The sequence below is a fragment of the Zosterops lateralis genome, assembly GCF_965231275.1.
Source record: "Zosterops lateralis genome assembly, chromosome: 10".
Classification (NCBI taxonomy): Eukaryota; Metazoa; Chordata; class Aves; order Passeriformes; family Zosteropidae; genus Zosterops; species Zosterops lateralis.
Window position 1 is genome coordinate 5966546 of NC_139770.1, and position 14074 is coordinate 5980619.

Here is a 14074-nt window from a genome sequence, read left to right on the forward strand (position 1 = left end):
AGTTAGAAGAATCCAGTCAGGAAAAGAATATCATGATACCCCACTGCTGTAAAAATAAAATCATTTGACATCTTTTGAATGATTTAATTTATCCTGCAGTGGAGCCTGGAGACCTGCATTTGTGGCGCTGAAACACTTTAATAAATCTGCTTTGTGATTATCTTCCTGAAAAATTCAATTTCTACAGATACTTGATATCTTAAGTGCAAATGCTGTTATTATACCATTTGTTCAGTTCTCATTGAAGTCCAGAAGAGGGTTTTTATATGAAAAATATGATGGTGGTTTATTGACCTTCATGGTCTGTATGGAGTGGTGGGAGCCGCTTTCCATTTCAAAGACTGAAAAACAGGTTTTTTGTGTGGCTTGAAGGGGGTGATTTGTTCATGCAGAGTTGCTATTAAGAAGTTTCAGGTTTCAGGGCAAAGGCAAAGCTTTGTCAGCAGTAAATTTCTTTGGCCTCGTTCCAGGCTGGTGCCATGAGGGAAGAGTTGCCATAGTTTACCAATGTGTCAGGAGAGTTTTTCCAAAGAATTACTGATTTTTGGTGTTCTGTGCCATAAAAAAGTTTCTTCCTTTGTGTCTATTGCAACTGAAATTCGGTCTTGGATGACAGTACTAAATTCAGTGATTTTGATGGCAAATTTCTTGCCCAGTTTAAAAATCTTCACTATTGCATTGGCTATACCATGGCTGTTTATATCTGTGTCCTCTTTTACCTGGATAATGGGGTGTTGGGTCTGTCCTACCTCTGTGTGCATTGTCAGAAGTGTGTAGGATCATTCCATAGGATTCTGAGACCCCTTAAAAGAGCTGATAAAGTGTTGGATATTGGGAATGGCTGTGAAGGAGCAGGCAATATGAGGCATGTAATGTGTTCACTTGTAGGACAAGAATCAGTGATTTTCTTGGTTTTTTTCCTAGTGAAACGTGGATTTTCCTAGTGAAACTCATGAGGGATGTCAGCTGAGCTGATGTGCACGTTGGCAAGTGGTGTTGTTGGGGAAGGAGTGCTGGCAAACATTTCTGGTAGAAATGCCACAGATCCTGAGTTCTGTGTAGCTCAGAAGGTGTGACACAGGAATGCTGATAGCTGGGGAAATGTAAACCAGAGTAGTTACAAACTGTAGTACCCATGTTACACCCAACTGTGGGCCCAGTTTCTAACATTGGGTGCTGCCATACAAGCACAGATTTTGCTCTGTGTGGAGTGTGGCTTGAGTTTGTGTTGTTTTCCAGGAGTTCTGAGGTACTTTGAGCCATTTGGTTCCATGGCTCCTGCAGGTGTGTGCTGTGCATACTGAGGGGGGTAGTGTTGGTCATTGAAAACACCATAAATTCACTTTCATGGTTTGCTTTTCCAGGTGAGCATTAATTCACTTTTACTGGAAAGCATGTTGTGGAAACTTTCCCTCCCAGTTTTTTCTCTTTGCGCTGATGTATTGGAGACCAGTGAGTAAAATGATGCTGCATATTCATGTGACATCCAACCTCCCCTGACTGACCTGTTTGGGATACTTGGGAGATCCTGAAATATAATTCTTCAAAGAATAGAGTGAGTGTACATATCTGTCCCCTTCAGAGTGCTAAGTAACATCTTTCTTCTTTTTTCTCCTGTAGGGTATGGAGAGGCAAGGCTGTAATCTCACTGGGATGAATTATTTAATATCCATTTGGAGGGTTTGAATGATGAGTCCCAAAAATGAGCAGCATGGCAGAAGCTGATCATCACAAAGTTAGACTACACCAAAATGGGTTCACAGTCTTTCTGACTCTACATATTGCAGAATGAGAATGCCTTCAGGCATTTAAAATGATTTACAAGCCACGGCTTGGAGTACAAAATATCAACCGTTTGAAAATGAGGCCTTGTTGTCAAATCCTTTTACCCACTTAAGCAGTTCTTTTATATTAGCAACAAACAACAACACAAAACATTTAGGGAAGTCCTGCAGTTCTTATCAAGTCCCGGATTATTAGTGTTTTATACTAGACCCAAGTAATTTGCATTTTTTTAAACCTAGATTTCACAGTATCTCAGTGTATATGTGACAAGTAACACTGACCAGTGTTCCTGCTACTGAATAACAGCAAGAAAAAGCTTGAGCACCGTTAAGTCCAGGAGTGTTCTACTTTTTACTTTATCAAAAAACAGATTGACTCCATCCTTCAATTACATATACAACCATTGCAGGCTCAAAAATAATTTATATTCAAAACTAGATCAAAAAGCATTAGCTCTAAAGGATAAAAGCATCCAAAGTTTCGAGTGTTGGGTGTGGAGACAGGTTCCCTCTTAATGCGGTGTTTTCTGGGTTGTCCATTGTATTGGAATACAATTTTAAGCAGTTTCCTGAAATTTACCACTAATAAATGTGACTCACTGAATAGTGAGGCTGAGCCTGTGGTCATGGAAATTCAGTCCTCAAAGTCACTTTACCCAAAGTGTTGGAGGGTTTGCCTTTTCCTGTGCTGATGAAAAAATACGGAAGAAGCTCTAATGCAGTATTTTCTGGGGTAAGGGCAGACTTCGGAGAAACACAGCTACCAAAGGTGTGTGCAAAAGTTTCTGAATTTTTATTTTTTTTTAATCTTTATAACTCTATATTTTTAAGGTGCTGAGATACCTGGAACTGCTGATGGCATTCCCATTGCAGTCTTGGCACTTATATAATTCATGCTACGTAATTTTAGCTTTAAATATTTGATTGCTCGGAAATTCTCTTATCAAATGGGAACATACTTGCTTGATTTTTACCTTCCTTAAAAAAAAAGCCATTAAGATTCCTAGCAGTTTGTACTGAATGTTGGCCACAGGTACATCTGACTCAATGAGGCATGGGACTTCAATTTTGTTATAGGAAGGATAAATGTAATTCTGAATCATGTAACAGGCATCAGGAATCAGAGAAAGACTCACTAGATAAAGTTAAATGTAGAAAAAGTACAGGGTAGAAAATTAAATTTACACTATATAATTTTTTACTACCTTGCCTTTATGTTTTCTACCAGTTTGATGTGAATTTTGCATCTAAAATGTGATTTAGTCCTGTGAAGTGCCATTTATTATAAAGACTTTACACTGATGGTCATGTTTTTCTAAAAAAATAACACAAATATTTAAAAGTATGCAAATACTGCTTAACAGAAACCAAAGCCTTGAACAAGAATTACAGGATTAAGTTTGTCTCATGCTTTCTAGCTGTAAACAAAATTAAAAATAACTCCAGTTTGCAAAGTAGTACAACATATAACAATGTATTTAAATATTTTGTTCCAAGCATAGATATTTTTCCATGCTTTGTTTTATAACCACTGGTATTGTAATTTGCAATTTTTTTAGGAAATGCAGAAATTGCTTTGAAAGGTAAAATTGTAGTTTTATTTTCAGCAGCTTGTGTTGCTTAGGTAAACTGACTTTTCTTTGGTTCAGTAGAAGGATGAGTACAATATCAAAACTGGGACTTGGCTAATCTTGGTTTACCTGACCTTTTGAAAGTATCATGTTTGTCACCATTTTCAGTTTCTTCTTCCCCTCTGGGTGAAAAATCCTTCTCTGTCATGCAGAACCACCTGCAGCCTTTTTGAAAAAAAACCAATTATTTTAAAGCCATGAGGCTTATCTGAAAGGCAGGTTTTTTTCTTGTGAAAATGCAGATCTACCTAGATCTACCTTCCTGCACAGCCTAAAAAACCATTTACTCTTGGAATTTTCAGGTGTGTTGCTTTTGTGTGTGAAGACACAGAGTTCTTTGGTGCTGGGGAAATTTGAAGAGTCTGAGTGATCCTTGGGGTTGTAGTGATCTGTCTGAGAATCCTCAGCACTGCCCATGAGGATCAGAGGGGTTCATAAGATGCTGAATTCCTTGTCCCTGATGACTTTCCACAAACACAGTTCTTGAGGGAGTTGTTTTTCCCTGCTGACAAGTTGCTCTCAGTGGAATATGTGTGTGTGTGTGTGTGTGTGCAAGGAACATCTCTCACTATACTGCGCTAGTCCTGAAGGACCCAAACTATGGGAAGTTTCTGAGATTTAAATTTCTTTTTTTTCTGTGACTGATTTTACAGTGCTACAGGATTTCACCAGAGTCTTCATGTTGCCCTTAACGGTCATTAAATAATGTTAAGATTTTGAGTAATTTCAATAAGGCTTCATACATGTTTAAATGAAAATATATATAAGCGGGAAGGAAAAATTGCTAAGAAACTAAGGAACCAACATTTTAGTAATTTTTAATTAATTATTTCATTCTTAATATAACATTAATTAAATGCAGCAAGTTAGCCACTCTACCTCATAAGATTCCTTGGTGTAGCTTTAATCAGGTAATCAAATGATTGCATTGTATAAATAGGCAAATACATCACATCAGTGGTGTGTAACATTCAGGCTATTTAAACCACAACTACTCTCCCTCTATAGCATAATAATTATCAGCAGCATATTTAGATTTTTCTTTTCTTGTGCAGAGAAAGAATGAGTGAATATAATTTAGAATTATTTTTATGCACATACTCGAATCATGTCAGTTTAATAAGGCTCAAAATTGGGGAAATGCTATGCATTTTTCTCTAGTTGTTTTGCTCTATGATATTGGGCAGGACAGAAATGTTAGGTACCTTGCTTGCCTCTAGTTGGTTTGAAAAGCACTTTGAAGTCTTTAGGGCAGAATGCCATATTAAATCTCCCTAATAATTTCATGAAGACTGAATTGCTCTAATAGCAAGATGTATAATCAATCAAAAAAGAACAGAACAGGATGTTCATAGCCAAACCTGATAGTCAGCTGGGAGAAAACAGAGAGGTGCGCTTGCCATAGAATTAATGCAATTCCCAGGAACTCCATGGGGTTTTTTTTCAATAGCCTTTGGCAGTCATCTATTAATATTTTTTTTAAGAACCAGCAAGCCTTCTGCCTCTAATGATCTGTTTGCCAGAGTGTTGCAGGTGTTTATAGAGAAGCACAGACCTGGGAGTCCTTTGCTGTGCAGCTTCTCTGGCCTTTACTACCTGTTGCTGTTATTTTATGTATTTACAGTAATAAAGATGCTCATCTCTTGCTTTCTGCATTTGTACAAGGTCTGAGATGAATTAAGTAAGTTCTGTAGCTCTTTCTTTAGACAATTTTACTTCATCTAGATGGTGTCTTATACCTCAGGTCCTTAATTGCACCAGTCCCTGACACAGGTGGTGATTCAGCTCAGAAATAGAGATTGATTATTCATGAAGAATAAGCTTCCTTCTTGTACTTCTGAAGCTGGGATCACTGACACGCTGTAAGAATAACTTCATTTTTTACTTGCCCTGTTGAAAGCTCCTTAGATGTTTTAATCCATTTTCGAAAGGTGGTAATGTTTTAAGTTAAGCTGGAGTCAAGTAAAGAGAAGTAGAAACCAGAACCAACTAATAAGATCTGCAGTGGAGACCCACTTGATTGTACTTCAGATACGTCAGAGCTTTTTTAGGACATTAATTCAAATTAAATGTGTATGTGGCCATATGGTACTCTTAATTTTTTCAAATTCGTAACATAAACCTGTAAGATGGTGCTAAAGCCCAAAATGAGCTCCAGAGAAATGGAAATCTTTGATTATGAATAGAGTGTGAATCCTTGCAGTGACAGGAAGCACTCCTTGGCTCCTGGCTCACCAGGGGCTTGGTTTGCCTCCAGTCTGAAGGGAAGGCTTGACTGACACAGTGGAGCCCAGCCTGAGCAGCTGAGTGCCCTAAATACAGCCAGCCTGTGTTTTTCCTGTAAGGTTAACCCCCTGAAGAAATGTAGTTTGGCTACTCTACAACTGGGAGTTAGTTGTATGTTACTAGTAGTTTATTCTAGATATTACATTTTTAAAGATTTTTTTTAAGATTAATTTTATTAGTTTTATTAATTGTAGAATGTTTAAGTCCATTAGTCTGGGGAAACATTTCATTTGTTTAATGAATGCAAAGCACATTATATGAGCTGTGCAGTTGTTACAAAGGAACTGAAGAATGCTGGTGTTGTGGAGTCTGCATAACAATAAAAACAAATTGGAAGAGCGCAGCATCTTGCATGTAAAGCATTCTCCTGTATTGGTGCTGGGTTAAATATTTATTGTTGGGCTTGTGTGTCAGAACAGTGCAAGTGGAATAAAGCAGTTAAACTCTTAAAATGCTGTACTATTGAATTGAACATTGCTGTCATAAAAATATTAATCCCATACCGTCAAGGATGGTGATAAAAACCCCCAAACCACCATATTTTATAGTCCTCTTAACCAAAGCTGTAAACATTTCACATATAAACTTTCATGCATAAGAAAAACTAAATTTCATGGTTGCTGCAGGACGACTTCTCTTCAGCTCCTGGTAGGCTGGGAGAAATGGGGGTTGGTGGATATTCAGAATTAACTGTCAAAAGCTGTATTTCACAATTTCACATCATTCAGTGGGCCTTTAAACATTAAAGGAAGAACAGGCTACTCATCATTTATGAAACTTGACCAACTGTGGTGGGCAGAATAAAATGAGGAGAGCTTGATCTATGCTGCAGTGTAGAACACTGGGTGATGCTTAAATGCCTTGTGGTTCCTGGAAGGATCAATAGGTCTTGTACACAGGTACATGCATAAAATCATAAAAATGTTGTTTTTTTTTTTTGCCTGGATGTGTGTGCTATGCAGTGGGTTTGAGTGGGAGAGAGTGTAGGAGATACAAGTGTGGTTATTAAAAACACCTTTTCCAATTAATTTGTTGTTTGGGTTTCGGCTGTTTCTGTTAGAAATTTTTGGACAGACCTTGAACAACTCTGAATGTGTGTGAGAATGGCAGGAGCAGAAATGCTTAACAGATAAAAAAAAGGAGTAATACAACCACCTTTCAAAATTACTTATGAAATAGAAGCTGTTTCTTGAAGGTATTTTAAAACAGTTTTCTGTGAGACTCCGCAGCCTTTATTTAAACTGTGTAATACACAATTGCATTCTTCATAGCACTGAAATGAAACTGTGAAACAATAATTATGCTAATTTTGAAATGGGAAAATACCAAGATTTGTCTCTGTCTAACATTTCCCTGATAACCTCAGAGACTTTAATACACAGAATTCGCTGTATTTTCGTGTTACAGTAGAACCAATCTTTGGCTATTCTTTTAGAAAGCCTGTAATTTTCTAGGTAGAGGTGAGGAAGTTATGTTATACTACATAAACTGTTAGCTAAATGCAAATAATCTCCAGTACTTCAACTTCCTAATATTCTTGAAAAGAAACCTAAGTAGCTTATTTGCTATAATAGATGTTGAAAGTCTTCACGCCTACTGTTTATTAAATGTTTAATTACCTGATAGATTTAAAAGCTACACAAGTATGTAGCACTCAGTCTGGGCTTGATTTCCAGTTTCCATATTTATTACAGTTCTGTTGCTAAGATTTCACCATTAAATACTTACGTGAAAGAAATACAAAGATTTCACTGACTAGAATTGTTTTAAGAAACCCACACAGGAAGTGTGTATTACTAACACAGAAGATGTGTACTGTATATCTTTAGCATTTTAATTCTGTTGTTTTTTTTTTCTTAATCCCAACTTTGCAATTGTGGGAAATTCTTTAATTGCCAGCATTTCACAGACATGTCATGGATTGAATATGATAATTTCATTCAGCTTTTTGTTGTGGCAGAGCATGCTGTTAACTGAATAAAAAAGTGATTCCTTAGGAGCCATTAAAGATCTCAAAATCTTCCAAAAGGCATCATGATGCCTTCTAATCTTCTGGCCATCATGAGACATTTCATATGCCTTAATTCTTCTGTTGCCTCTCCTGCCATCTCAGTTTCTTTGTCCTCTGAAAGACTCAGCCATGTTGAAGCAAAACTTCACTCTCTGCCCTGTTGAAGATGCTTCAACCCAAAGAAAGCTGTTTAAATGAGATATTGCTACAAGTCTTCAAGAGTCTGACTGCAAATAATTAAATAGAGCTTTGATTTGTGTTTGGTTTTTTTTTTTTCAGAGCCAGAGCTTCAACTGTGTGGAAAAGGCTAGATGTCCAGGATCCAATGTGAGTTCTGTGCAGATCCAGGGAGATTCAGATTATTTCATCAACCACCTCGGAGTTCCTGCCACGCAGTTTTCCTATGAAGACATCAAAGCATCAGAGGTAGCTATGACTAAAACTGAAAGTAGCAGGAAGATAGAATTATGTTTTCTCAGGTTATATCCTGTTGTAGTGGAAATTTGTCTCCTCTAAGTGCATTTTTTTTAGGTCTTCAGAGGATTACCACTGAGCTTCAAAGTGATTGGTTTTGTAGGGATATGATGTTCAAAGAAACAGATATACATTGATATACATTGTGTTAGAAATGTTAATATTGCTGATAGTTTTATAGGCTACATGTTGTCTAACCCAGCTTTTCAGACTGTTTTCAACACAGAGAAATCAGATATCAATGTGTCTTTTTTTACTGCACAGTAGGATGTGACAATCTGCCAAATGAACTCTATATCCATTTTCATACCACAAGAAAAATAAGATTCTCTAGGATAAACATTGCTGGTAAAGATCTGTATGCTTGATTGGAGTCTTCCAGGCACCACATTTTATTTCAGTCCATCATCCTCTGCAAGCTAGGTGGAAGGAAGAGGCATTTTATGCTGTTCGGAGTTCAGGTTGTAATTGGACACAAATAAATTATTAGAGGGGTTTGTCCTTCCTCCACCTTCACTGCTGGTGGTGGTGTCACAGCTGTACATCTCAAACTCACCCTCAGCTGGTGAGCTGAGGATCAGGAAGCCTGGCATTTGCTATTTCAAGACACAATAGGAAGAAGAGGTGTGTGTTTTCATGCAAATGTAATGATGCACTGACTTAATATTTTCCTCATTTCTCTTCTTTCTTCTCTTCACTGTGCTCATCTCCTCTGTACACATCTTTCCAAGCTGAGGAGCAAAGCTGGGGCTGGGTTTGAGCTGGAATGTTTCCTGACACTGGATGCTAATATGCTTTTATTTCACATACTCAAAACAAAGCAGGGATGTGCCAGATATGGAGTGTTGCTGTCGTGTTGTGTAGATTAAAATAGATGAAGTCAAGAATTTGTATAAATAAGGAGATTTCTGTTTCTAAACATCATGGCACCTATCGGGCAAAGTTTTCTGTTCCAGATTAAATACAAGGTAAAAGGCTGTAAGGAAAATGTGAAGGCAGAAGATGTGTGAGTGCAATGTTTATGGAAGGCTTGTGGTCCAGAGGAAATTTTGTTGTCACTTTGCAGCTGTTCTACATAGTTTTCATTCAAGATCTGTGCATTTAAAATCTATAGAGCATGAGAAAGAATCTGCAAAGTTCAGTATATCAAAATAGTAAGTATTTCCCAGCAACATTTACAATATAAACATTGAAGATTCCCTTGGCTATTGTCTACTTTAATCCAAAGTTATTCTTCATGTTCAGTTAACCTTGTAAATGTGCATTTTTGTCTCTCAGAATGACTCATCAATTTAATTAAAATCATAAAAGACAATACTTCTACATTTGCTTAAACATGACACTTTAAATTTAGTTCTTTGTTAAAAATTCAGCTTTTGTCCTTCTTGAAAAATAATTTCCTAGAAATAAACTTGGTAAGTGTAATCTGCAGTCTTGAAGTAGACATACTGCACTCCTCAGACTGTGGGAGACCTTGACCCCATGAGATCTGTTTTATGTGAGAAATAAATCTGCTTGGCAAAATGTGTAAATTTCTCTTGGCAAGAGGATGGAATTTTCCCCTAAAAGTGAAGTTACACAGAATGATTAAATTTGGATTATTTGCCATATCTTTGTTATTTATTGTACGTGTTGTTAACAGTCCTCCAGAAGATAAGCTCATTGTCTCTCCTATGTTCTATCAAACAAGCAATCTGTTTATCCTTTGCTGTTTATTGCCACTGTTTATTGTGGATTCTGTTTATTGACAGATATGATAAGGCACACAAATTACTCTGTGTTGACAGCCATATCAATAAACACTGTAGGAATTTCTGTTAGGCAGGTTAGGGGCTGATAAAAATCTGTTGGGTTGCAGGGAGGGATTTTTGCTCATTTGTTTCCATCCAGCTTTTTTAAACTACGCCTCAGCTTTGTCAGCTTCACTGCAAAACAAGATTTGGGCAAACAGGTTCAGAAATGGACTGTTTTGATGTGCTTTTGTAGGCTGTCATTTTGCCAGGTCGGTTTTCTCTCCCTTTCACTGCTGTGACCTGCTCAGGAATCACTTTTCCTTTGGAATGTGCATCAGTTGTTTATTTTACTCACCTGTCAGCCAGTGTGCAGTGTCAGGTAAAAATGATGCTGCTCCACAGCTGAGAAAAACTAGTTTAGAGTTAAAAAGCCCAAGACCTGTGCTTGTATTCTTTCCTCCAGAGCCAGCAGCTCCAGGTCAGCTTTAGAAATGCATTTCTTACACAGCCAGAGCGATGCCAGTCCACAGAGGGGAGGTTATAAAAGCCTTTCATTGACAGCAACCTGAGGAGTAAATACGAGGAAATAAAAGTTGTAAGAGGAAACATTCAGGCCAGAAGAGTAAGTAAAACTGTCTGGCTTGGAGTTACGTAATACAGTGAAACCACAGCCTCGGGGAGGTTAAATCTGCCTGGCAAATGGTTGGGTCTGTGAGCCAGGAAAGTGCACTCTGAGAATTCAGCCGCTGCTGTAAAAGTGCACTGGGTGAAATGAAGCTCATTTATTCAGCAGAAATAATGCAGAAAACATGCAGAATTTTAGTCTCAAAGTAAGTAAACTTGGAAGAATTTCTCAAGTAGAAAAAAACATCACATTGCCCCAGTTTCCAAGGATTCTCTTGCAGTTGCTGAAGAAAGCCACCTTCTCCTCCTCACCTCTGGTGCACTTTTTCCTCCACATAAGGATGAAATCCTGATTTGTAATGTGTTAGGTGACAAGCTGATCAAATTTTCCTAATGTTGCTGATTATTTTACTTTCAGGAGGACTTATGCTATTAAGGATAATGATTAGTGTGCATCCAAGTGACTGTGTATTCTCCAGAGAGAAACCTTAATGTTGGTTTTAAAACAGTTTCTCTGCTGCTGAAAGCCATGATTAGTCTATTAGTCCTCACCTCAGCAGAGAATAGTGTTAGGAACATATTCAGTTAGCTTTACAGCCACAAGGAAGGGTAGCATAAACTAATAGAGCTGTTAAATCAAAGATTTGTCTTAGTCACTCTCTGTGTTACATAAAAGCTGGATATCAGTCAAGTAACTCGATTGTATGAGCATTGGTACATCAGAAATAATAACATAGAACGGGTGAGTACATTCTGATTTTTTCTTTTCCCATGTGTGGACTATTTCTCTGCTCTTGAAAATATTAGTCCTGTTTATATAACAGTGTATTTTCAAACCCAAAAATGGTGTAACAGGTAGAATACCTACATGTCCTCCATAATGATAGAAAATACTTGCATGTAACAGACTTACATGTCTGTTCATCTCAACTCTGCTTGGTGTCTTAGATATAAATTCCTCACCTGTGGTGTTTAAATTTTGTAAACAAAATAATTTTTTTACATGACTGAAGCTCAGCTCTTGGTTACCAGATCATAAATTAGGAATAACTCTGAAAACACTGGGTGTGGTGGTGTATGATCTCAAGGACATGCACTCAGTTTTTATTTGGATTCATGACAGTTCTCATTTTTGAAGGGATATGGATGGGTTGTGTGCCTGTGTAATAGAAAATACTGCCCTATCACTTACAGCTCGCCCTGTTTCTCATACTTCTCTCTCTTATTTCCTTAAGATTTGCATTGTTTTTCTTTTTGTATGAGCATCATCTCTGTACTTTTCTGTGTTTAATTCTCCTCTTGATGGAGCACCTTAAAGTGTGGTTTGCTCTGCTAGAGTCAACATTCTGGTGGCCTTTTCTCTTTCATGAAAGGGGACAGGGAAAAATAGTTTTTAAAAGATCTGTGTTTGGGTAGTACTGGGCTTCTTCCCTGAAGGGAAAAGGTCCAACCCCTTAGTTACAAGTTAATTTCTTTTGATGACTTCTTTCCTGGCACAGTTTATAGCGTCGCTGCTGAAGTCCTGGAGCACAAGTAATCACAGAGGCTGAGAAAAAGAGCCTTGCTGTGGCTGCCTAATGTTTGGGTAGTAGAGATAATATAAAATTATTTTTTTCCATGGTTTCAGTCAGAGATTGGATTGTTTCTTCAGCATTGTAATTCAAACATCATTGAACTGTTCAGCATTTTGAGCACCACCATTTGCAAACTTGAGCTGGTAAAGGTGTATTTTGAGCTTTTTTCAAGATGGAAATTAATTGGCCGTTACCATCCATTTCTGTGTCATTGCAGTCAACAGTTTCATGAGGAATCCATTTTTTTAAATTATAGTTGGATGATTTCCCATGCTATCTGCATATTATTCATCCTTCTCAGTGCATAGAATGATTTCTAGCTGATAACACAGAATCTGTGATAATGTGGTAGGTTACATCAACATTAGCATTATCACTTTGTTTGGGAAAAAAAACCTGCTGCACATGCACATTATTAAAAAAAATTAAAAACTTACTCTTTTTTTTTCTTGTTACTGTTGTTATTTATTGATGGACACATAATCATCATGAAACATTTCCTAGGAGATGTCCACGTTTGGGTATGCAGGACTCACAGAACATTTACTTTTACACCTAGATCATAAAAGTTGTTTTCCGTATCTTCACTCAAACTTAAGTACAGGCAAGAAGTATAAAAATTACCTGTCACATTATTCACAGGCTAGACCAAGGTAGTGTAATACCATGGACCACTAAGCTAATTTAGAAGAAAAATGAAAAGAGGTTTCTTTATAGAAGGCATTTGTATGTAATATATGTAGAAGAGTTTAGAATTTTGACAGTTTGAGATTGTATCCTCTTTAGAGAGAATGCATAATGATTTTTATTTCTGTTGAAATATGCATAACTTTCTGAAGGTAACTTTCAACTTTCATTAGGGCCCTTAAAAGTGATTTTCGCCCACACTGGTGTTAAAACAGAGGGCACTAAATCTTAACTCTTCAGTGAATGTGGCTTCTCACTTGTTTTTTAATATCAGCCTCTGCATCCTCCCTCCCACCCTGTCCTGCCCTCTTTTCTTCCTTTTTATCACTTTGGGGAGACTTACTGCAGTGTCTTGATTTCAGTATTTACATGCTTAGACTGACACATCAGGCACTTCTCTCAAAAGAACTCCAAAGCTTTCCAAGATTTCTTTGTTACGAGAAAAGAAACAGAGGAACTGTCCTTGATGGAGAGAACTTTGGATCTAGTTTACAAAAAAATAACTCTCATGTTGCAAGCTGCTTTTGTCTCTTTGATGTGCTTCTGTTGGTGTAGAGGGAGGGCTTAGGCAGCTCTTCAGTGCATCTGCCTTGTATCTGTTCTAAAATGAACAAGAAACTGGTGTTTGAACCCCAAACATATTTTGTTTTTAGATACATTTGTGTATCTATAATCAAGGTGGCTTTTTGGAAAGAAACAAGTCTGTGGTACAGTTTCATCTCCACAAATACAACCTTGTACCTGTGTGTGCACCTTGAAAGCAAACCTGAGTAGTTTGACCTGCTTTACTGAGAGCTGGTTTTGTATCAGTCATGTAATCACTGCTCAAACAGTTCCAGTGCATAAAGTCAACCCACTTTTATGTTCTGAAGTTCTGGAGCTCTACATTCTTCATGCAGTTATCTCACCATCTGGAATCACAGCATTAATCTCCTTGTTGCTCCATATTCAGATGATTTTCTCCTTTACTTCTGGTGTGTCCTCCAGTCCCTTTCCAGCCAGGAAAGAGTTAGTACAGCCACGTACATAGTCTTGAGATTTCTGACTGACTGCCTGGATTATCTACAGCTGACCAGGCCCTTCTTGTGAATGCTCTCCTGTTTATCTTACATTATTATTTATGTCCTCCTTGACTGAGTACCAATTAATTTATCAGAGCCAAATATATTTATCAAGAAATTCCATTAGAAGCATAACAGCATCATTTTCTTGGAGGGATCAGGATGGACCATATGCTAAGACTGTGTTTAATTTAGCCTTAGCTGCTCAA

General features: G+C 37.5%; 1 protein-coding gene across 7 annotated transcripts in view; it reads left to right on the forward strand.

The window, feature by feature from the left end:
• The window catches only part of NAALADL2 (N-acetylated alpha-linked acidic dipeptidase like 2), a 423667-nt gene that overhangs the window by 337254 nt on the left and 72339 nt on the right, over nt 1-14074 (forward strand). For all 7 annotated transcript variants that reach the window (XM_083868730.1, XM_083868733.1, XM_083868731.1 and 4 more), the window contains one exon: nt 7992-8138. In XM_083868730.1, the coding sequence (XP_083724856.1) occupies nt 7992-8138 (147 nt within the window). The remainder of the gene's footprint in view (nt 1-7991; nt 8139-14074) is intronic.